Below are 25,182 nucleotides of genomic sequence, written 5' to 3'. Positions count from 1 at the left end.
TTTTCCACTGGGCCCAAAAATCATTGAGGCAGAAAGAAGCTAGAGGGCAGCCAAATCATTCCTAACTCCCAGGCTTAGAACCCAGGATTCCAGACATCTGAACCATTGCTTTAGATGTATTCTTGTCTGACCTCTTCATTTTTCAGATGAGGTCCAGAGGGGAAGACACTTGTTCAAGGTCAAACAGTTAGTGGCAGATCCCAGACTATATTTCTTCATCGTCCAAAAAGAGAAAATACTTTATGAAAGATATTATTACAATGGTTATTTATCATCTAGAAAGAAAATCTAGCCCAATACCCAATTCAGGTCTAGAGTTAATAAAATAGCAACACTTTTGTGATTATTAAAAAGAGGTGGGGGGGGGAACAAAGCAGACATCCATTGATTCAGGGAATGGCCAAACAAATTTTAGCAAATAAATTTAGTAGAATATTCTTATGCTGTATGAAATTATGAGTATGAAGAATTCAGAATAAAATGTAACTAGGGGAAATGGATCTGTGAATCTTCTCTTGGCTCTAAAGGGATTCAGCTGTGCTCTAAGGGCTAAAGGATTCATACTTTGGGGTGATAGCAGACAGCCCCCTGTGTTTGGGGGCTTTGTTAAAGAGTATTGGCAACTGAGCCAGGGAGAGCCCCCCACTCCGTAGGTTGTAAGAACAAAGAAAGGACATCCAGTATCTTTAGAACACAGATCTTCCTTGAACTTCTGGCATTTGAGAGAGGGGAGTAGGGAAGTAATTTGTCTCTCCACCCCCAGCCCCTAACAGCCATAGCAGTTAGAGGCACAAGACAGAACATAGGATTGTTTACATGAGCCAGAGACCGAACCTTAAGGTTTTACCTATCTCTTGTCTTCTGAACTTCTTTCTGTGAGCATAGATAGCCAAACAGAGATCCTAAGAGGTGAGCATTTCCCTTCCTTAGGGTCTACTTCTTGTTTGAGAGATTAGGAATCACTGAGTTAGTGCTGGTTGCCCAGGAAATGACTATCCCTGTGTGAGGGGAAGGTCCCTACTACCAGAATTCAGCAGCCAAAGGACTAAAACCAGAGCCTTTCCTAGATAGACTGGAGATTATGCAGTGTAAGCCTGAAATAAAAGTGAAATATTTGTTCAGCAGTCCCACAAAGTACCTTTACCTTTAGGGAAAGTATAATATAATATACATATATATATATATTATACATATCATGGGTTACGTTGTTTATGTTTTAGGCACTTGTTAACATCCACTTATGGATCTTTTGTGTGTTAAGCATTTCTTTTGTAGTGGGTAAAAATAGCTGTCTGGTACCTAATATCTGCTTTTTATATTGAATACCTTTCCTAGAAGAAACAGTTATTCCCTTTTAGGATAGACTCTAGATATGAGCTTTACCTAAGCTTTGTTGTAAACATTTCCTTAGACATCAGGGCAGGTATACAACAAGCAAGAGAAAATGGGAAAATGGGAAGAATTATATGAATACATGTGAAGTGATATAAGAAGAACCAAGAAAATAATATATACAACGACCACAACGATGTAAGGAGAAAGAGCAAGAAAAGAAACAACTGTATAATTATGAGCAAGCTTAAACCCAGGGAAGAGATGAGAAGATGTGTTTCCTTTCTCTGCAAAGGTGGCAAACTACGAGTATGGAACAGTGCATCGCCTGCCATGTAGTAGGCACTATATGAGCCAGCCTTAGGGTATTACTGGAGAGTTATGTGATAGAACAAAAGCCTACCAACACAGGCTGAAAGAAACTTCTGGGATCTGGAAACCGATCTGTGGACAAGTTGAATTTAATAAAAGTAACAGCACATTTCCCAAAACTTTGAGTCATCCAGAGGAAGTGGGGGGAGCATCCCTGGGATACCCATCAGGTTGAGAGGCTTGGGCTTTGGATCATAGGTGGGAGTTGTGTTCCTGCAACAGCGGCCAGAAGGAAGCAGCTCAGGTTTGAAGGTTTATGGGATCAACAAGGTCCCTAGTCAGTCAACAAGCGTATATTAAGCACCCACTGTGTTGGGTGCTGAGGATACAAAAAAAAGCAAAATACAGCCCCTGCTGTCAAGGAGCTCACAGTCTAATGGGGAAGATAATATGCAAAGATCAATGTACAATCATGTAGTATGGCCACTAGAGTCAAGAGGACACAGGGGAGAGGAGGCTGAGAGGGAAGGAGGCTGAGCAAGTGCTACAAGCCAAGATCAATCGGATCAGCATGGGGGGACGAACAAGGACAGAAGTCCTTGCCCTGGAACTCTTTGCCTTGGGCTGCTCCCAGGAGTGTGACTGATGTGGAAGAAGTTGCTCCTGCATTTCTTTGGTGCCTTGAGCCCACCTCTGATAACAGCACAAGTGCATATTCCAGGGACTCTTCATTGTCATCCTTGGGCTGTCCCCAAATTCCCTTCTGAAACATCAGAGCTCCCTCAATCATTCTGTCATTTTCCATGTAATAACAGAACACGAAGAGACCTCAATGATCAGTCATTGAGTCCAACCTCTCTCATTTTACAGATGAATGACTGAGGCTTCAGAAGAGAAAATGACTTGCCCTTGGTCACACAATTGGCTGATTGCAGAGGCGTCACTAAGACTTAGGCCTCCCAAATCTCCAAGGTCTTTGTTCATTATGCCTGGTCATTTCTCCTCTTATCCCAGGCCTTTCCCTCCCAACAATCACACTCCTATACCCTACACTTCAACTCAGCCCCAGACTTTCACTCTTTCCCTCATCTCATACCCAAATACCATCTCTCCAAGCCCATCTCTCTTCTAGAGAGATGAATGAGGCCTAGAGATACCCTCAGAAAACATATAATGCAATAGGATGCCCCAAAAGAACCTCAAATGCCTGTCAGAGACAGAAGTTCCCTACCATAGACTTTGAGGTCCCTAGACTGGGATGGAGTGGGTTGCCCCAGGAGCTAAATGAACCAGTCTTCAGTTTATCAGAAGCTCTGAATCAGGTTCATCTTGTTCCCCCCCATGGATGTTCATCACAGTGATTTAAGTCTGAAGCCTAGTCAGGGCTCCAAAAACAGTAGATGACTCCAGACACGATACTCATTACGATGGTCAGAACAAGAAAGAAGACACCAGCAACCCAGACACTATAACTTTCTGTCCGCTGAAGGGCTGGGGCCTCAGCCGGGATCATGTTGGTCATATTCAGCATGTAGCCCAGGGTCCAGCCAATGTCTGTACCTGCAACCTGGAAAAGGCACAGAAAGTGGCTGGGTCAAAGATGTCCTCTAGAAAGCACACAAGGTATATCATTAGTCCAGGTGATTAACTGAGGCTATACACAGCCTGCTTCAGTGGCACTGGTGAGCAGACTAAATTTATTTAGAAGTTAGGTAATCTATGCCACTGTTTGCTACCTGTCCCCAAGTCCATAGTTGGACCTACACCAATGGAAGTCCTGAAGGTAATGGATGGACACAGTGGCATGAAAAGTAAATGATGCCCATTTTTATTGAAACCCATGGACAGCAACCCAATCTCCAGGGGCTGTCACTGTCTTGTGGCTACACACATCTGAAGAGGAAACCCTATGGAAATAATATCAGCCCCACATGGCCCACTTGTGATGAGAATCCAATGAAGTAATATTTGTAAAGTGCTCAGCACAGTGCCTGGCACAAAGCAGACACTATAGAAATGTTTATTCCTTCCCCTTTCTCACTTCCCTAAAGGGAAAGGGAGCAGGGAGTAAATGACAGTAGGTAGAGTCAGCCTTTTTCCTAGAAAGAAGGAATGGATGGACTGAGGGGTGGGAGCCCTCACCTGTTCCCTGAAGTGGATGTTGCTCCAGGTTCCCTCATCAAACTTGTAACCATTGGTCAGGAGGATGAGGATGTGCATGGCATTAGTACAGTAGCTGTATAGCCACTCTTTCTGCTCAGGGTAGCTGGCCTCCACCTGCAGGCCCCATGGTTAGGGGTAGGAGATAACACCACATTGAAGGGCCTCCATCTTATCACTACCACCCACAACCAGAGGGGCTAGATGTGGTATGAGGAGCATGGATGGGGAAGGAGAGCTCCAAAGAACTGAAGCTGCTATTGAGATATGAAAACAGGTGGACTATTGGGAATCTTCTTAACCTTGGAGCTTCTGCTCCTTCCTGGAGGTTTTTTCTCTCATCACATCCACATTCACTCAAGCAGAAAAGAACATCAAAAGGGAAATTAGTGGCCTTCAAGGCTCTGGAGAAAGAGCCTCGATCAGTTGAGCTAAACTGTTTCTGGGAACAGATGAAGAAAATAGAAAGATGAGAGACTGGGGTCAGATATAAAGAGTTTATAGTGTTAAGACTGAAAGATTATTTAGCAAAGGATAGCCCTGTTGTGGACAAAAGGAAGAAAAGGAGAGATGAATGGTTGCTTGAATTAGTTCTGTGCAGGCCAACTGATGCCAAGGTAGAATGGACTAGGGCTTCACAGAACAAAATTCCTTTAATAAAAGGATTTGTTTTGTAAAACTTGGACTCAGTCAAAGGGCTGCACTTGAGGACCAAGAAGGCCACATGTGGCCTCAAGGCAACAGGTTCCCCATCCCTGGACCAAGTAGACCCTCTTAGATAGTCAATGACACTATGATGCTAGCTTTCAAGTCCTGGTCCTTGATATGATCTAAGGCCTGAACATCTTCAAACAGTATTCACTACTATGTTCAAAGCACTAGGTCAAATTTCTGGAGAACAGAAGAATAAGGCATAGTCCCTGCCCTCATCAACCTTATAGTATGGTAGGAGAAAGAAGATAGGGATACTGCTAATTCCAATACACAACAGAACATGCTAAGTATATAAGAAAGGCACCGACATATTTAAGTCATAATATGAGATAGATGAACCGGGAAGCAAATGAGACCTCAATGCTAGTTACTGCCCTACTACTAATTAGCTACATGACCTTGAGTTGAATCACTAATCTTTAAGTTTCAACACTCACAAAAGATTTCTAAAATCTCTTCCAACTTTCTATGATAATGGTTCAGGGTGCATTCTGCTCCCAAAAAAAGGTCAAGTCCTAGAAGACAAATTGTGAATTTGCCCAGAGGGATTGCAAGTAGCAATTCTCACCTGTCTCCAGGGCTTTTGGCAGAATTCCCAAATGGTCGCATTCACAGTGTGCAATGACTGGCCCTCTGTGAGATTCAAGAAGTGGAAAGTGTAATAGAATCCAGAAAATGCCTAGGAGGAAAAAAATTTTTCAGAACCCTCTGCTTCTTCCATCCTTTCTGTACAGTGTCCAGGGTCCAGGATGGCCTGAGCCAGAGATTGGGGAAATTCTCAAATCCTGGGTCTGGGAACCTAAAGTGAGGCACTGGATCAGACAAACTCCATATCTCCATTATCCTCAATCCTAGTAATAATTGACCTATAATCCTTGCTTCTTCCATCTAAGAAAAGTTGCTTCAACCAGTCCTCCAGGATATGAAGGTCTTGTTGAATAGTTAAGAACAGTTAAAACTGAAAGCACCAAAATATAGATGGAGTCTTCTGTGAATCCAAAATGTTGTAATTCAAACACTTCCTAGAGTTATTCTTTTTATAAACTTAGGGCATGTTCCCCACCCCTGCATTCAGGACTTCTTCAAACACAGGATCATAGATCATAGATTTAGGATTCTTAGAGGTCAGCTAGTCCAACTCCCCACCAAGGTGACACAGGTGATAAGTAGCAGGGCTAAAAGTACTTATGAATCCAAATGGTAGGGTCAAGAGAAGGGTTCAACCTAGCTACCTCCGAAAAGGAAAATCCTCTCTTCCTGAATTTCATTTCTTTGCTTCCTTTATAGGTCCTTTGCAAACACCATCAAATTCTTTGAATGAATGGCCCTGGCTCTAACCTGATGGAGACTAGAAACTCCCTTTCCCTCCCTACTGAATTTATTTTCTTCCTTCCTTTTTTTTCTTTCTCTCTCTTTCCTCCTGTCTTTCTTTCTTCCTTCTTTCTTTTTCTTCCTTTCTTCCTCTTCCTTCCTTTTCTTTTCCTTCCATCTTCCTTCCTTTCTTCCCCCTTCTTCTCTCCTCCTCTGTCCTCATCTCTTTCTCTGTCTCTATCTCCCTTCCTCTCTTTTTTTTTTCCTTTGCTTGTGCCATGAGGAAGTCTGGGGTAGAAGATGGGGGTGGGGGGGAACTTTGGGAAGGAAAAGCAGGTAGAATCTTACATAGAACTGGCCATGCTTCTGAGGCTGATAGATACCATCAAAGGCACAGTCTTCCCGGCCTTGACAGGTAGAGAAGTTGAAAAGTCTATAGACATAAGAGTAACAAGCTTCTGGATTTCCTGTCCCCTCCACTTTGAGGCTCTGCACGGATTGAGAGGGCTGGGAGTTTTGGACACAAGGCGTGTTATACAAGTCAGCCAGAGACAGTGTTTCCTCATAACCACCGTGATAGCATGGGTTCCGGACAACTTCAGAAGGACTGGTCTGGGGAGAAGGCAGTCATTAGCCCCATTCTGGATCATTCATCACCTTATCACCAAGATCCCACCTTGATCTAACTTTGATACTCCTCTCTGCTCTCAGCTGACATCTAAAGATGAAAATAGAGGTTTCCCCTTCCCTTCACATTTCTCCCCTCTGTGCTTGATGATGCCTGAAATTTTGACCCTTCACCAGTTTCTGAAACTGCCCCTGTGTCCCACACTCCATCCTCTCATCCTGACCCCTTTCATTTCCCATCCCCATACACACCTGCACCAAGTGTGCCAGGAGCCGTTTCTGCATCTGGTTCTGCCCGTAGCAAAGGTAGCTATGTGAGTAGACACTGTAGTTATGCCCATAGAGGCGGAAGGTGACCTTGGTACTTGGGTCAGCGATAGGGCCAAGTGGAAGGAAGGAGATCTGTGCTGATGCTCCACCTAGGTCTAGGGCTCCCACCATCTCAGCCATAGGGGGTTGGATCCACTCCCCTGAGAAGGTGTACTGAACCCCAGACATCCATCACTCAGACCCGTGTATATCATTCACTCAGACCCCCAGGCAGTGGTGGCTTTGGGTCCCTAGAATCCTCCCCTCCCAACTTCCCAAGGCACCTTCACTAGGGTCTCCAGGATGTAGTTAATGGTGATCCAGCCAAAGGAGCCTTCATCACTCCCCGTCAGAATTTGGGCTCCCTGGAAACTGACAGGAAACTGAACCAGGACCTTGGTGATTTCTTCAAAGATCCGATCTGCTTGGGAACTGTTCTTCTCTCTGAAGGTAGTATGGGGGTAGGGAGTAAAGCTGAAGATGGCTGCAGACCTCTTCCACAGAAAGATTTGTCTCTTGATCTAATAATTCCCATTTTTGTAGCACTTTAAGGGTTATAAAGTGTTTTCTTCACAACAATCCTGTCAGGTTAGGAAGTACTAAGGATGGACCTGGTTGGGATCCTACCTCTGATACTGACTAGCTAAATATTCCTGGACAAATCCCTTAATTTCTCTGAGCCTTCATATTCTCATCTGTAAACTGAAGATAATAATTACCCCTTTTTCACAAGGTTGTGGTGAGGATCAAATGACATAACATAAGTGAAGTGCTTTGAAAACACAATACAAATGCCAGCTATTATTATCCCCATTTTACAGATCAGAGTGGAAAACTGACTTGCCCAAGATCATACAACTAACTAGTCAGTGTCAGAGTTGGGATTCAAATCCAGATGTCTCTTGACTTCCCATTCTGTAGTTTTACCATATCAGGCTAAGGCTAATCAGCTTAAACTTGCTGAATACTCAATTTGAGATGAGTGAACTGCTGTGATTTCAGATTTCCCCTCACACAAACCACACAGCTATCAGGGGCACACTAGCGAAATGGAGGTACAGAGATGGGTCCATGAAGGAATTCAATACAGAATCAAGACAAGGTGGGATAGAGGCTACAGGAAGCAGCAAGGGAACCTCTAGGTTCCTGCTACCCTCACCCGGGGCAAGCCAAGACCTCAAGAAGCAAATGTCTTCCATTCATCATTCATCCTAGGCTCTCTTGAGATTCCTACCCATCCCCAGTTCCTGATCTCAAGTTCAGCCAGTTTTGCTCTGATTTGAGGGGTAGGAGAAAAGGGACTTTTGCCCCCTATGCCTACTCTTATAAAATACTCTTCCATAAACTGAGAGAACCATACTTCTGAAGTGTCCCCAGTAGGTAGATTCTCCCGCCCTGCTCCCCACTACACCCGTGCAGGGTCCCCATCAACCTCAGAAGCCTCATCCCTGCTGTGGCCCCAAGGAAAGTGGGAGTCTCCTGATGCTTGTCTTCTGGAATCAGGGCCAGCGCCTTCTCCAAACAAGGCCTCAGGCTCTCCCCAGCCTTCACTGGGTCATTGGCGTATTGAGAAATTCCAGACCCTGAAAAATAACAAGCCTAGAAATTAGGACCTTTACTAGAATTTGACCTTTTATTCCTGCTTTCTGAAAGGGTGATGGTGGACCTCTGCATGTGTTGACTTCAGAGCTTGAAGTAAGAAGGAAAGATACCCCTAGAGAGGAGAGACAGATCACAGGACAAAACAGAGTATGAAATGGAGAGTGTGATACAAAGGCAAAAGTATGAAGAGAGAAACTGAAATACAGAGAGATAGAGGGAAAGTGTCTGAGACAAACATAGACAGTGAGAGTGAGGAGGGAGATGGGGGAGGAGAGACAGAGAGAGAGACAGGAATGGGACATTCAGTGAGAGAAAATAAGACAGAAATACAGAGAGAAACTAATAAAAGGAGAGAGGGAGAGATAAAGGGAGAAACAATAACACATCTATATCATGTTCAGAACACTTTCCACACAGTGCCACAGCACAGTCTTTTTAGCTCCATTTTACAGTTGAGTCTAAGAGAAACTAATCGACTTGACTATGACCACTCAGCTAGTAAAGATCTGAGATCTAATTTGGAGTCAAATCCAGAACTTTTTCCACACTACATCACACTTACTTGGCAGAAAGAGGTAGCTAAAGTGGTACAGTGGATAAGAGTGTTGGTTCCTGAGTCAGGAAGACCTGAGTTCAAATGTGGCCTCAGATACTTACTAGCTATATGACCCTGGGAGAGTCATTTAACCTCTGTCTGCCTCAGTTCCTTCATCTGTGAAAGAGGAAAGCGAATAAGCATTTATACAACACCTACTATGTGCCAGTCACTGTGCTAAACACTTCACACTTATTTTCTCATTTGAGTCTCACAAGAATCCTGCTGTTATCAACAGCACTTACCTCACAGAGTTCTTTAAGAATAAAATGAGATAGCATTTGCAAGCCTTAAAGTATATATAAATGATACTTATTGTGTGTGTGTTTGATACAGAAAGAAAAAGGAGTGATTTACCCCCATGCCTTGAGTTTAACGATTTCTCCAATCCAGGATCCCCACTATGATAAGGTCACTGAAGGTAGTTTGAGGACAACCATGCTAATATTCCATGGGTCACCTTCCATCGCCTCACAACTCAGGAATGTCCTCAAGCACCCTCCATGTCCTTTTTGCAAGGATGAATGTTATATGCTCCATGGATCTGCCTGGATGAGTGGATAAAATTCTGGACTTGTGGAGTCAGAAAGACAGGGGTTGAAATCCTACTTCTGACATGTCTAGCTGTGTGGCCGTAGGCAAGTCACATCTTTGAATCTCAAGCAACCCTCTAAGACCATCAAGGTACAGGTTATTTGTGATCTGCATTAATGCAGGGAAGTTGTTACCTCCAAACAAATCACTGGTTCTTAATATATTGATCCATCATTTAAGAGTTCATTTAAACTTTCTTTCAAAGACTTTTCTATCTTTAGGTAGAAAGAAAACTCCCTTCAAAATTCAGCTCAATTTAACTTCGAAGCTAGTAGGGCAACCTAAAAATGGAATAAGCTACCTTGAGAGGCAAGGGGTTTTCCATCAGAGAGGGAGTTCAAGTAGAATTTGAACGATCCCCTCATAAGGAAGAAGTGAATATCTTGGACTAGATCCTTCCACTCCTGAGATTCTAGGGGGTTCATAAAATATCCCTGCAAAGAGTCATACTATAAACTACTTTTGGTACAGCATACATCATTTTGATGTTTACGTGTGCAGGCATAAACTGACCTGTCACGTCGCAGGACAGAGCCTGGCTCACAATGCCGGTGTCATTCTCTTTGTCTGCTGGCCACTTGTAGACGTAGAGAGATGTGTGTGAGGATCCAGCATCAAACACCATCCCGTACTGGTGGAGCCATGAGATACAGGTCAGTTGTGCTTTGTTAAGGTAACTCACTGGATCTAAAAATACTGATATCCCCTTATAGCAGCACAAAGATAGAAGATAGAAACTCTGTGTGTGTGTGGGGGGGGGGGTAGAATATGGCAGGATAGGACTTACCTTGGTATCTGGAAGCCCGAAGATGTCTGAGCCATCCACAAGAAAGAGGATGAGGGTAATGACTCCTGATATTATTGTGGATGCCAGGAGGACAATGAAGACTGTATCTCTCTGGGTATGTCCCATGTTCTCCTGGAATCTGAGGGCACAGAAAGCATTGAGGACCCAGTCAAACCTCTTCTCTTGGGGGGGTTCAGCCATTCATGTACTCTCCCCAAATGGGACTAAGCCTTGGATTCCCCCAGAGAATTTCTCCCTCAGCCAAGTCCTAGTACTAAATCTTGAATTTGCAGATTTATAAGGAACTCTGGAGAGAGAAATCCTCCTACCTTCAGGCTGACAGATGTATGGATGAGGCGCAATACTTTATTGCCTGAAACAGAGAATCATCTGTCTTTATTGAGGATCCTCACATCTTCTAGACAATTCCAATTCTGCTACTATAGACCCTCCAAGAGTGATGTTGCATTTCTACAGCTACAGGTAGCTCCATCAGACCTTGAGTATATATCATAAGATGGTCTGGAGGTGAAGTTCAAGTTGTCCAAGAGTTATTGGATCCATGGAGTATTGGTTCACTGAGGAATTAGACCTGGGCAATGTTTGAGGAAATGTGGTATTATAGGGGAAAGAATGCTGAATTTAGTCAAGAGAAATGGGTTCAAATTCTGACTCTGCTATTTACCCTGTGTGACCCGTGAGGGAAACTCCTTTCCCTCTTTCTTCATCTGCAAAACTGGGGAGTTGAAGTAGGCGGTCTCTAAGGTCCTTTCCAAGGTTTAACGTTATATGATTTCTTGTCCTTAGGTATCCAGGTACAGAAAGGTCCTTGATAGAAATGTAGAGAGACTCAAAACCTAAAGCACTTTCTAGTTGCCTTGCTGTCAGCCTTGAGCATATCCCTCAGCTTCCCTATACCTCAGTTTCCCAATCTGTAAAATGGCAATAATAATCCCTGTCCTGTTTCCTTCTTAGGGCATTGTGAAAGGGTGAGGTGATGATGGAACTCTGGCTTCAGAGTCTGAGATCAGTCAGTCAGTCAAAAAGCATTTACCTACTATTTTCTAAGTGCTAGGATACAATGAAAGACAAAAGACAGTTTGTACTTTGAAGGAGCTCACAGTATAATGGGAAGGAAAGCATGCAAATAACTATGTACATCCAAGAGAATAAACTGAAAGTAATCTCAGTGGGAAAGCACAAGTGGTAAGGGGGATCAGTAAAGGCTTCCTGCAGAAGGTGGGACTTTAGCTGAGATCTGAAGGAAGCCAGTAGGTGAAAATGAGGAGGGAGAAAATTCCAAGAATGGAGAACTTCCAGGGAAAAACCCTAGGGCAGAGAGATGGAGGAACAGCAGAGACTTGTGTCACTAGATCACTGAATACATGATGGGGAGTACAATGTAAGAAGACTGGAAAGGTAGAACAGGAGGATTATTATGAAAGGATTTAAAAGCAAGAAGAAGTAGGAAAGAAGGATTACTCTGGAGGGGCAGAAAGAGTTCACAAAAAGAAATTGAGAAAAAGTAAGATGGAGACAGAGACAGGGACAGAAGGATCCCAAGAGAAACAAATATAGATGGGGGGTAGGGAGTGTGTGTATGTGTGTATTTGTGTGTGTGTGGTGTAGTGTAGTGTAGTGTGCAAGAAAGAGAGATACACATAAAGAGATATAAAGAAACAGATAGAGAGACAGGGACTCAGGGACACAATGAAAGAGAGAGAGAGAGAGAGAGAGAGAGGGAGAAAGAGAGAGAGAGAGAGAGAGAGAGAGAGCACAGAATTTAGAGAGAAACAGAAACACAGGGGAATCAAGATAAATTTAAGACAGAGAGAAACCGGGAGATACAGAGACATGATGAGAAAGCGTGAGATGGAGGCAGAGAAACAGAGACAGAAAGCTGTGAAGAAAAAGAAGCTGAAAGAGAGGGGGGAGAACTCAAAAGATATAGAATGATAGGAAGAAGAGGGTGAAGTAAGAGATATTGACACGAAAGGAGACAGGGAGAAATTCAGCAATTAAAATGGGGAAAGTCTTTGAAAGAATGAAAGAACTGTAACCGAAATTATTTTTCAGTTCCATCTCTAATTTCTTACCTTTCTAATCAAAATTTCCTTTTTTTTAAAAGAGGCAGTTGGGGTTCAGTGGCTTGTCCAGAGTCACCCAGCTAGCAAGAGTCTAAGGCCTAATTTGAAGTTCTTCTGGACTCATGCTCTATCCACTGCACCACCTAGCTGCTCCAAAATTGGCTCTTAAATGACTTGTTCCTTAGGCATTTCTAAAACTTCCTTCTCTCTCACCATGCAGTTTTGAGGAGAATTTTTATTCTATCTAAATTCATCAGGCTTCCCTGGAATCACTGAACTTGGTATTTGTACATGGCTTTTCCTGGTATAATGGTTGTATGGTTTTGATTTTTGGTCCAGGCTTATGATTTCATTGGTAAGTGAAACTCTCAGTATGGAAACGCCTTCCATCAATGCAGATCAGCAACTCCTCTGTCATTTGTAGTTTTAGAAAGTCATCTGAGGCCCTGAGAGATTAAGTAATTTGCTTGTGCTCACATGGTTAGAATATGTCAGAAGCAGACCTTAAACCCAAGTCTTCCTTTGTCTACTATGATACCACGATGCCTATAATTATTGGACTGAGTCTAGTCTACATTGGATTCCTCAGAAATGTGGATTTTATTGTCACTCTGGAAAGTAGCCCAGAGTTTGACTTACACTTTCACCTCAAGGAAAAACTCAGGATGCAGGAAGACTCAAGTCTCGACTTGCTTGGGCTGCTGTCCTTATGGTACAGGAGACTTGGCCCAGCCAGGCTGGCTTTGGACTTTGTGTCTCCCTGTCTTCTCCTGCCTGTATCTGGATATAATAGAGGGCTGCAGTCGATCGTTTTTGTCTATGTTGTAATCAGAAATGAAATTTTAGGCTCCTTATTTCTAAGAAATTCAACCTCTACTCATTCTCCTGCTTGTAGAAACTGTTGTTGTACATTTCTAAGGGGGAAGAAAGTAATTTTCCAACTCTATTTCCTTGCTTTTTAAAATAGCTAATGATCCAAAAAGTGGTTTTGCTTATTTCTTTTACTTTCATACAGTTCCTGGGGCACGTTATCATTTGTTTCCTTCTTAAAGATCTCTAAGAGCAGAGGCCCCAAGGTCTTCTTCAATTATGCCTTCCAAGTTTGATCCCCTAGTGAGTTGGAAAGTCCTTTGATTGTAAATTAAATTTCTGATAACTATCAGTTTAAACCAGTTTTCTCTAGCTCAGGTCTTCCTTGAATGTGGATGTGAAAAGTCCTCCTCCCAGCCCTTCATAGACTTGAGGACAGATGACCTCAGCCTTCTAGTCTCCTGTCTCAATAGTCATCTTTAGGGCTGGAAACGGAATCTGTGATTTCATTGGCATCGGGAACTCCCCACAAAGGAAATCTCTCTACTGATGCAAGTTGGCACCCTTTCTGCAACTTGTCTTGGAGAATTGCTTAGGGCACAGCTAGACTAAGTGGTGGCTCAGGGTCACCCAGTCAATATGTGACCAAGGCCAGACTTGAACCCAGACCTCCCTGACTCTTAGCCAGCTGTCTGTTCACTACACCATGCAGTCTTTCTGCCAGTTCTTTTCATTTGTTATTTTCATCCATTCCTCCCTTCTTGGCATCCCCTATATTATTTCTAAAGTGCAAGAACCAGCTCCAGCCCACGTTTCTGCATCATTTTGGGCTGTAGCATTTCAAGCTCCCAGGTTTTCTGTAAACCTCTCCCCATTCTCAGCCTAGTTAGAGGCAGGGAGACCTAAGACTCTGGAGTTCCTTTCCCCTCAGCCAAACGATGGGGAAATCAGGGCAGAACCACCTTGGTGCAAGTTTTCATCCCCTCACTCCTGAATTATTGTATTATCAGTAACCTTCTGCCTCAAATCTCCCCCCACTCCAATCCAACCTCTCCTCAGCTGTCATTGCTCAATGAACTCCTGTGGCTCCCTCATACCCCCGTGATCATAATCCTATCTGACATTTAAAAGTCTTCATAACTCAGTCCTTTCCTACCATTCCAGGACTTTTATGCTTTACTTCCCTCCATACTTTAGGTCACGGTAACACCTGCCTTCTTCATGTTTCCCACACACAACACATCATCTCCCAACTCCTATGACTTTTCCAAATGACTGCTCTCCATACCTGGAATGCTTTCCCTTCTTACTCGTGCCTCTTGGCTTCCCTGGCTCCCTTCAAGAATCAGCTCAGATTCTATCTTCTTCTGCAGGAGGCCTTTCTCCATCCCTCCTTCCCCCTCCTCCGCGCTTTCACTTCGGCTATTATCTGCCACCTAATCTGCATATATCTTGCAGGTACAGAGTTGTCTGGACTTTGTTTCTCTCATTCCAGGAGGGCAAGAATTGTTTTTGCTTTTCTACAGAGCCCAGCACATAGTAAGGGCTTAATAAAAAGCTTATTGATTGACAACTGGCTGGCTGGAAAGGTGGTTTAGATGGCTATTTCCTTCTCCTGCTGTTCTGTCTCTGGTTTAGTCTCCAGTCTTTAGAGGGAAGAGGAGAAAAGAACCAGGGGCCTTCCACCGTACCCGAGGCCTTCTACCTCAGGCCATGCATATCTTGTGTTTGCTCTCCAGCCTTCTCAGGGGAGAGGACAGGTGTCTTTCACTGAACGATTAACTCAGTCATAGCCTTCAAATTCTGGTGATTCAGAACCCACGTAGGCCATCCCCTAAATCTCATTCCCCACCCAATTGCTTATTTCCTTCCCCCTTAACCCTTCTACCCCAAAGTCCCAAACAAACACCACTCACCCCTTTTATTGTACTCCTGGAATGCCTATTACATAGGCAAGAAACTTGCATTTATCTCATTCCCCTCAGCTCACTGGTCAAAGTGGGAGAGTTGTTATAGTCCTTGTTCCCCATTGCCACTTCTAAATTCACCTCCTACCTCCATCACTCAGTAGATTCTCATTCTGTGATGTCCTTACAATCCATGTATTCTACCCAATCAAAATCCTGGTAGTGTTGTCTACATACCTCTGCAACAATCCCCTTCCTTCCTTAATGAGTTCAGTACCTGGCCCACTCAACTCCTGCCCCTGTACGAGAGGACTTCAACCCACATATTGACTCTCCCTCAAACACTTTTACTTCCCAGTTCCTCAACCTACTCACTTCCCCTGATTTACTCCTCCACTCCAATTCAGCAACATATTTGCCTGTGATGTTGCCATTATTCTCATATGAACCACCTTCAAGTTCAAGATCTGTGAAGTTCCCTTATCTGATCACAATCTACTGATGTGGATACAAACAGTGTCCTAAGAGTTAAAAATCATATTAAAGATTGACTTTGTGAAGTCCCTGGTTTACTTTCTAACCTGAAGGTATCCTAAAGTATCTTGATACAAAGGCACCCTAAGGATTGAGATGCTCTTTCCCTAGTTCTTTAAAGTCTCCCCTTATCTTGAAATACCATAACATTTTCCCTTTATCCTAGACCATGGAATTCCTTGTCTCCCCTCCCCCCATCCTGGGTCATAAAAGTCCCTTGTCTCCCTTATCCTGTCCTTATAAAAACAAGCTCCTGTCCCTCTGTAAATTGCTAGTGCTTCTTCCAGGGCTAGCCAGCTGCTTTTGCGTCAAAAAAGTTCCCTTTGGTAAAGAGGTCTAAGTGAATTCATTCAGATTTGAACCAGCTCTCCCCTCTCTCTCTTCAACACTACAACTTTCTACTTCTCTGTCTTCTACTAAAGCCTACTCTTTCCACTTTGTGACCTCCAATCCCTCATCTTTGGTTCTCTCCCCAGCCATCACCCTTGCATTAGCCACTCTCTTCTCCTTTCCCTATTTTGACCATTTGGTAAACCAGTTTAACAATACTGTTGTTTTCTCTTGAATCCCTGACCCTGTTATGATATCAAAAATTGTACTCTGCTATGCCTCACCCTTTGGAATACTCTCAACATTTACTGCCTTCACTCCTATACATGTGCTACTGAACAAAAGGAACTGTTCTCACTAGGTCTACTCTAAATTTATTTTATGCATCCTCAGCTGGATCCTGGCTGATGCTAGACAATCCATCCACACTTCCTTTATCAACTCACCACCCCACTCTCAACAGCAACTCTTCTACATCTTTTCATTCCTCTTCAAACCTCCTATGACTCCTTGACCCAAACCCTCTCAGTTGGGAACCCTGCCTCATATTTTACTGAAAAGATTGAGGCTGTTCATGGAGAGTTCTCTTTTCTTCCTTCCTCGTTATCTAATATCACTTTTATGCCTTCCGCCACTATCTCTTCCTTTACCCCTGTCTCATATAAAGAGGTGCCTCTACATTTTGTCAAGGCAAATCACTGTACCTGCACAAATGATCCCATTCCATCTTGTCTCTTCCAACAGATTGCTTCCTCTGTCATCCCCACTCTGTTACTCACCTTCAACCTCTCCCTATCTGATGACTTCTTCGCTACAGTTTACAAACATGCTCATGTCTTCTTCATCCTCAAAAAACCCTCATTTGGTCTTTCCATCCCCACTCTCATCCTAGATCCTTCCTGCCCATTATGGCTCAACTCCTTGAGAAGGCTGTCTACAAAATGGTGACTTCACTTCCTCTCTTCTCATTCTCTCCTTAACTCCTGCTGTCTGCAAAGTTACTAATGATTTTTTTTAATTGCCAAATCTAGTGGTCTTTTCTCAATCCTCATTCTTCTTGCCCTTTCACCATGCCATCAGAGAAATAATGACATGACTTCCACTTGACTTTGTTGTGAGTGAGGGAGACAGGCTCTACAGGTCACCAACCTCACTTCTTCTCCAGAGCCATCTGAATCCAGTGACCAGATATTCATCAGGATGACTGGAGATGACCCAGGATGTGGCAATTGGGGTTAAGTGACTTGCCCAAGGTCACACAGCTAGTAAGTGTCAAGTGTCTAAGGTGAGTTTTGATCTTAGGTCCTCCTGACTCCTGTTCTGGTACTCTATCCACTGCACCACCTAGCTCCCCTTGCTTCATAAATACGTATTGACTAACTGACTGGCTGACTGGGGAGCTGCTAAGAGCTATGACTGAGACCAGCCAACCTTGAGTTCACAGGAAGCCTAACTGGCCAGTCAGAGACTCTGGGGAAGTCTTTAGATTCAGCTCCTATTTCACCCTCCTATTTCACCCTCTGGTTGGGTACTTCTGGGGACAATATTTCTTTCCATGGCTCTTATTAAAACATTCCTATTCCAGAGGGTATAATTGAGCCTTGAGTCAGGAACCTAGGATACAGTACTCCAGGCCCAGCTGCGGATCCAGGAGACACAGACCTTTTTTCCTCATGTATATCTTCACTTGAACACTAGGCAGTGAAATAAGAAAACAGCCTATTAAGATTCTGCAATAATTCTGTTATAATATTGGTGTCCAGGAGTCAAAGATAGAACATTGGTGAAAGGCCACATGGAATAATGCATAGAGAGCTGTTCTCCAAGCCAGGAAGACTTGGGGTCAAGTCTTGTCCCTGAAACATACTGACTGGTGAGTTATTTTACCTCGATATTCTAGGCAACTCTCTGAGACTATAAATTGCAGAGAAGATACTGACTTCAATCAGTGAAGGAGTTCCCTAATTTCTGTGTTCCTTATAATACTGAAATCTGGGGTCAGGAACAACTACTAAAATCCTGAGGTTGAAAATAACTCTGTTTTTAAAAGGTTGTTAGGGAGCAGCTAAGTGGTACAGCAGATGGAGCACCAGCCCTGCAGTGGGGAGGACCCGAGTTCAAATCTGGCCTCATACTTAATAGTTGTGTGATCCTGGACAAGTCACTTAACCCCAGCTGCCTCAAAAAAAAAAAAATGTGTTTGGAGAAGCAGAAAAGTACAGTAGACAGGGTATGGGAACTAGAGTCAGAAGACCTACATTTAAATCTTGGTTCCACCACTTATTGATGGTATGACCTTGGGCAAGTCACTTCATTTCTAGGTATCTTAGTTTCCTTATCTGTAAAATAAAGATGAGAAAAGAGTGTTTGAACTAGATAACCTTTACAATGATTTCCAGATATAAGTCTATGATTCTGTCAACCTTGTTCTAAATAATATTGGAATCAGGAACGGCCTTGGGTTTGGGTGGTGGCTGATTTATTTGGTTAAGACTAGTAATTTTACTGGTCCTCCCAAAGAGGAACTCTCCCATCCAATATAGATATATGAGTGGCCTGAACCTTTGGAAAGTTAAATAACTTGCCCAAGATCAGATGAATGTCAGAGGTGAAATTTGAATTCAGGTATTTATTCCTAACTCAGAGTAATAAACCCTACTGCCACTAAGGGGCCAGGGGTGAACCTGTTATAATACTGGAGTCTCAGTCTGTGGTATCATCAGTCCAAGGATCTACAAAAGTAGAAATTCCTTGAATCAAAGCAGAGACAGATGCTGGGTACATTGTAGGCTTGGAGAATGACCTAGACTACTGAGAGGTACCTGCCCACTGCTACAGAGCTACTATGAGTCAAAGACAGTACTTAACCCAGTTCTCCCTGTCTCTGGGTCTGACCTCTATCCACTATGCCACACTACCTCTTATGGTATCTAAAATAACTCTGGTATGGGGTTTGGGGTTCAGGGAAGAGAGAAGTATCCAGGATGGCTCTTGCACTCCAGGCTTCCTATGCAGAAGAATGTGCATCATCATGTAATAATACTAATAGTTAGCCTTTATACAGTACTCCCTGTGGGAAGGGCTGCTAGATGGAAAGAGTTCAGTGCCTGGAGGCAGGAAGACCTGAGTTCAAATCTGGCCTCAGACATGAACTAGCTGTGTGACCCTGGGCAAGTCACTTAACCTGTTTGCCTTAATCCACTGGAGAAGGAAATGGTAGGAGAGTGGAGAAACCACCAGCACTGGAGTCAGGAAGACCTGAGCTCAGCTCCAGCCTCAGATACTTAGTAGCTATGTGACTGTGAGCACACAGATTGCAACCTCAGGCCACACCCCACCCCACCCCCTGCCCAAGAAGAAAAAAAAAAAGAAAATGGCAAGCGGCTCTAGTTCAGTTGCCAAGAAAACCCCATGGACAATATTGTCATGCTATAGTCCATGGGGTCATGGACCCCATGGGGTTATCTGAACAACATGTGTCACACACTGTGTAAGCATTTTGCAATTATTATCTCATTTTATTATCTCATGATCTCATTGAATCCTCACAACAACTTTGGGAAGTGGGTGCTATTATTATCCCCAATTTACAAATGGGGAAACTGAAGCAAGCAGAGGCTTCCAGACTCCAGGTCAGGCTCTCTATGTGCTAGCTGGTTTTTGAGGGAAGATATGTTGTGAAAATGACTAGATGGCAGCTGAGTCCCTTCCTGGCCTAGAGCTCCGTTCATCAGGAAGACTAATTTCACCATCATTTTCTACCAAGAGTCTTTCTCATTATTTATCACCTGAATAGGCAGGCTGGTGTTGACAAGGGTCACATTGTGCCCTCTGACTTTTTAAAAGTTGCCTGGAGAATCCACCTGATAATTTCTTTATCTTACCAGTAAACAAGAAGTGACTGGCAATTTGGGGATCTGTTTTGTCTAACTATACATATTTATTACAAATTTATTTCTTTTTTTTTCCAGGGGAGGGGCATAATAAGATAGGAGAGAGAAAAGAAATTTTTGGCTATTAAAAAATTTTTAAATTAAATTTTAAAAAATAAATCGTTGACAGATGATGTACCCCTTAAGTCAACATGGAGATTTGTAGATGGTCTGACTACCTTGGGTCCAGACAACCCCCACTGTTACCCCCAAACAACCACCATTGAAAGTGTTTATTTAATAAGGTATGTTGGAAAAATAAAGCATCCAAACTTAAGTGATACTCTGGGCATAGGTATTAGTCTGCCAGAAAGTTTTACTTCATTTACATTAAGCTGTATCTAAGCCATTTCTAGTTTGGAGAGAGATGTCTAAACTCACCTAATCCTCCCAATCCTTCAAATGAGGGCAATCTTTTTTACCAAGTAAAGTTACTGTAACTTCCAATGCTGCCATGATCAAGTTATGTCTCTGTAGAGATGGAAATCAAGTTGGAGAGCTGCTTGCAGGGAATCCTTCAGATAAGAGTTTCCTAATATTTTTTTTTGTGTGTTGGGGACCCCTCTGGCAGTCTGATGAAGCTTGTGGACCGCTTCTCACAGTCATGTTTTAGTATGTTTAACATGAAATATGTAGGATGACAAGGAAAACCAATTGTATTGAAATAAAGATGTAATTCCTATCCAGGTTTATAGAAGGCCTCACCAAAATCAATCCATGGAATCCTTGCCTTGGAGGGGTAGTGAGGAAGGGATGGCCTTAAGTTAAATAAGAATCTCTACAGATTCTCTAAATGCCCAGGCCCATCAAGACAAGTACTTCTCTACAAATTTTTTTTTGAATAATCTATGAAGATCCCTTTACAGGATGGAGCCTCTAGTCTACGCAGCCTAGGTTCCATTGGCATAAACCTGTTTAATGCAATTTTTCTAAAGTAGTTAAGTGAACCAGCCCTATTTCATACAACTGTTGGGGGAAAATGGATCTGCAAATTTTAAAGTGATGTAAATTATTATGATTGTTATAATGGTTGTGGTTATTTCTCAATCCTGTCCACCTCTTTGTGACCCTATCTAGCAGAGATACTGGAGTAGTTTGCACTTTCCTTCTCCAGTTCATTTTACAAATAAGGAAACTGAGGCAAACAGGGTTACATGACTTACCCAACTAAGTGTCCAAAACTGAATTTGAACTCATGAAGAGGAGTCTTCTTGACTCCAGGTCCAGCATTCTATCCAATGCACCATCCAGATGTCTTAATTATTAGAATATATTTTCTGAGTTATAGTATGAGAAACACTTTCCCCAAGAGACATGATGATGCCTCCAAACATTAGTGTATCTTAAATAAAAGCAATCTTGATGTAGTTTCTAAACAAATAATCTGATCTAAATTGTATAATGAAGTTCAGTTCAATCCAGCAAAGCGTATCAAACATCCACTGTATCCAAGGCATAATGTTTAGAGCTGGGGGAGAGTCAAAGCCTAGATATTGACAGCCTTTCTTGTCTTCACAGACCTCACCTTCCTGGGGCAGGGATTTGACACATGCACAACCACAGTTCAAAATCATACATGATCATTGTACATAAGAGAAGTACAAAGTACTATGTGAGGTCTGAGGAGGATGAAGTCATTTTTCACTACGCTCAGTGGGATCCCACATGTGATCTTTCATGAAGGAGGTAGTCTATGAAGGATAGGCAGGTGCTCCGTAGGGGAAGATGGAAAGGGGAGGCAGAGAGAGTAAGGAACAAAGGCCCCAAGGTAGAAGGGTACAGGGTGCATTTGAGGGAGAGTGAGCACTCTAGATTGGCTAAAACATGAAGTCTGTGAAGGGAAATCATATGAGATAAGACTTGAAAAATAGGTTGGTGCCAGATTGAATATCAAGCAAAACAAATGAAACTTTACTTAATAGGATTGTAAGATACTGGAGTCAAACTAAAGGATATCTAGCCGGCACAGTGGACAGAACATTGCACCTGGAGTCACGTCAACCTGAGTCCAAATCTGGACTCAGTCACTTATTAGTCCTGTGACCAGAAGCAACTCACTTAACCTTTGCCTGCCTCAGTTTTCTCATCTGTAAAATGGGGATGAAAATAGCACTTACCTCCCAGAATTGTATTAAATGAGGTTAATATTTGCAAACATGAAGACACTATATAAATGCTAATTATTTCATTGTCGTATGAGGGTTCACAGGGATCTGTTAAAGACTTGGGGGGTGGGGCACAGGGAATGACCAGAGCAATAACATTAGCTGACATGTATATAGCATTTTAAAGTTTGAAAAGTGTTTTACTTACATTATCTCAGTTGTAAAGCAGATAAGAATTATTATCCCCATTTTACAGATGAGGAAACTGAGACCGCCAAAAAGCAACCTGGCTAGTATCATCAAATGTGGGATTTGAACTAGGGTCTTTTGACTTGACTTTTCAGCAGTCTATACACTATGCTCCATGATTCCTGGACATAATGGTTTGGGTGGGAATACTGCAATATTAAGGATTTGGGGGTGCAAGAGACTGAAGTTAGAAACTTCTTATCTCTAATCAACCTGATTCTTCAGTTGTAGCAACCCAAACACCATCTTCTTCCATGACTGTCCTCAGTCCCCAAAAGAGCAAAGCCCTTGCAATGACTGGATACCTTTAACTGTCCCCTCTAGGTCCCAATGAGTTCAGGAATCCAGGAATGCACCTTTGATATCTCTGATCTTCTTGGATGAACCTCGTTTACTGACCTCTCCACCCCCACCCCAGTCAAGGCTGCCAATGTGGGGGAGGGGGAGGGATAAAAGTTGTGGGTCTATGAAATTCTGGCCGTTCTGAGAAAGCTACACCAGAGTTCTGTGGACTCAGGATGGGACTCATGGTAGTGAACGAATGTGGAAGAGCCACCAACTTAAAGATTAGTTTCTCAGTCTCTCTTAGGGCTGAGCAGATGGACTTTTCCATCTGGTTCCCCTCTGCCTTTCCCTTGGCCACCCTAGAACATACCAGGACTGCTGATACTGACTTTATCTCTGTCTTTCCTTACTTCCCCTGGAGAGATGGAGTGGGGCATGTCTTTTCCTTCAGTCATCCTGATCTTCTGCCTGTCTCAGACCTATACTGGTTCTGTCAAGTAGCATCTACTGATTTCATTTGCCCCCCACCTCCCACCTTACAGAAGGCATGACTTACAAAGAACCTCCTCTAGGCAGCCAGCCGCTGGCCCCTGGAAGGTGTTATCAGCAGCTGGCTGTGCAGGGACTCCTGCTTTGAGAACTAGGTACCCCTAGTATACTCTTGCTTATCTGAGAGAAATAGGAAGAAGAGAGGGTTTGAAAAGTTCTGAGTTGGGGATGGGGAGAGCAAGGGGAAAGGTAGAATCCCTATTTAACAAACTGCAGCTACTGGGAAAGCTGCCTGTGCTTCCCAGCTCAGGTCAAGGTATCTGTCTGTCTTTCCATCTGTCCATCCTTACCAGTGCAAGGTGGGTTCAGTGGTTACTAGAGCCAAACCAGCGTCCCCAGGCCCTACCCAGTTGCTATATCTCTGAGCTAGCAACAAGGGATGGGGATCTAAGGTGAAAGATCTTCCTTGAGACAACCAGGAAAGATATTGTCTAGAAATGTCAGGAAATAACCCTGAGCCCAGTTTGGGCTTTACCCTCTGCCCCCTACCCCAAATCTATGCAGGGATTCTGTGCCCTCTGGAGTCAAAACAATGCCATTCTGCCCTGCCTGGCACCTGCCCTCCCTTTTGCCTTCATGTCCACCCCAAACCCCCCTCCTACCCCTACTTACCTGGACTAGGTTGTGTGGGAAAGGCTTTCACAGGAGCTTGGAGGAGAACATGTTTGCCAGGCAGGCCACTGGGTCTGGGACAAGACCTGGGATGGTATGACTCCTTTATCAGCTACGCAGCTCATTCTGATTGCAGTCATCAGCCTCCTCCAGTTTCCTCCCCTCCCCTCCACCTTCCGGGGGCCAATCACCTTTCTGGTGGCAGAGGTGAGGCCAAAGTAGAAGCCCAGCTCTCCGGAAGGCTAGTGACCGGGACTCACCCTTCACTAGGCTATTTGCTCAGTCAGGATTTCCTCTTGTTCCCAGGTGAGGCCCAGTATTAACCCCAGGCGTGCCAGGATATGGAGGTGAGAGTTGTGGGGAGAAGCTTATCCCTGGAGAAACTGCAACCTAGGGGAGGGTGAGGATGCACCCTGGAAGGGCAGGTAGGGTGGGATTAATCATTCAGGAACTGCTCCTAATCAGCCGCCTAGGCAGTGGGCCATACTGGAAACAGAGATAGATTTGAACTGGAGGGCCTGGGTTCAAATTCTGGCTATGCTATTCTGTTACTTTGGAACAAGTCATTTAATCTCTCTAGGCCTTAAATTTTTTCATCTATAAAATGAGGGATTGAACTAGATTCAACTTTGATTTTTATGAATTCCCCAGCTTTTCTACCTCCTTCCACCCCTCCTTTCCCTCCAGGCCATATCAGTCCCCACTGGCTAATCTGAGAAACTAATACAAATCCCTGTGCTAAAGGAAGTGGGCTAAAAATCCCTGTGCCCACCCCATGCTCCAATTCCCTTCCCTTCCCCCTCCCCCTCTCTCTCCCTTAGGTGAGAATGGACTTGAAACTCAGGGATAGTGTCGACTCCCCAGAGGCCAGTGACCCCAGGAGGTGCTGGACAGTGCTGATAATTCTGTTTGCTGTTTCTTTGCAATCTCCTCTCTACCACAGCCTGGGACTCCCCATCCCTCTCTCCTCCTCTGGAGCCTGAGAATTTAGCAAAAGTATTCATTCTCTTGTCCACAATGTGGTCACAGCAGGGGTAAAAGGATCAGTTGGAATCTGGGGGCCTTGCTTCAGGTCCAGGGAAGATACTTCTCCATTTCTCAAGCCCCTTCTCCAACCAAGAGACCCCATCATGGTCCCTGGGACCCATCCCAGACACCAGGTGGGGGCTAAAGAAAGCTGAGCAATCACACTCCCATCTCTACCACCACCAGACCCTTATCTCCCCAGAAACCGGGGCTCCAGGGACTGGAAGCAAGCAGAGGAATTGAGATCCCAGAGAAGAAATTTTAGGGCTGTTTTCTCTGTGATTGTGAAGACAATCAAAAGAAATGAAGATCCCTTTTCTGTGCGTGTGTGTGTGTGCCTATGCTCAGAGACTCACCTGTACAGGAGCTCTCATTCTCCCACCAGAGCACCTGTACTTTTACACAGAGGCTGC

At 43.7% G+C, this 25,182-nt stretch overlaps 1 protein-coding gene across 3 annotated transcripts; it reads right to left on the bottom strand.

Annotated features, from left to right (window-relative positions):
* Window positions 1–1,775: 1,775 nt before the first annotated feature.
* On the bottom strand, window positions 1,776–23,873 carry ENTPD8 (ectonucleoside triphosphate diphosphohydrolase 8). 3 transcript variants are annotated; one of them, XM_072633111.1, is made up of 11 exons: window positions 23,744–23,844; window positions 18,270–18,350; window positions 10,344–10,482; window positions 10,070–10,187; window positions 8,198–8,348; window positions 7,050–7,209; window positions 6,709–6,939; window positions 6,178–6,441; window positions 5,087–5,197; window positions 3,787–3,921; window positions 1,776–3,211 (listed from the first exon to the last, which is right to left on the bottom strand). In XM_072633111.1, exons 3-11 carry the CDS (start codon window positions 10,467–10,469, stop codon window positions 3,020–3,022), a joined length of 1,488 nt encoding a protein of 495 aa, XP_072489212.1. In that variant the 5' UTR covers window positions 10,470–10,482; window positions 18,270–18,350; window positions 23,744–23,844; the 3' UTR covers window positions 1,776–3,019. The 3 variants fall into 3 exon arrangements, with proteins under 3 accessions (XP_072489212.1, XP_072489211.1, XP_072489213.1); XM_072633110.1 differs by lacking the exon at window positions 18,270–18,350 and having other exon boundaries at window positions 23,744–23,873; XM_072633112.1 differs by lacking the exons at window positions 18,270–18,350; window positions 23,744–23,844 and adding an exon at window positions 10,673–10,694.
* Window positions 23,874–25,182: the final 1,309 nt, after the last annotated feature.

This window comes from Notamacropus eugenii, chromosome 1 (genome assembly GCF_028372415.1).
Source record: "Notamacropus eugenii isolate mMacEug1 chromosome 1, mMacEug1.pri_v2, whole genome shotgun sequence".
Lineage (NCBI taxonomy): Eukaryota > Metazoa > Chordata > Mammalia > Diprotodontia > Macropodidae > Notamacropus > Notamacropus eugenii.
Note: the sequence above shows the minus strand (reverse complement) of the source record. Positions and strands in the feature narration are given on the sequence as shown.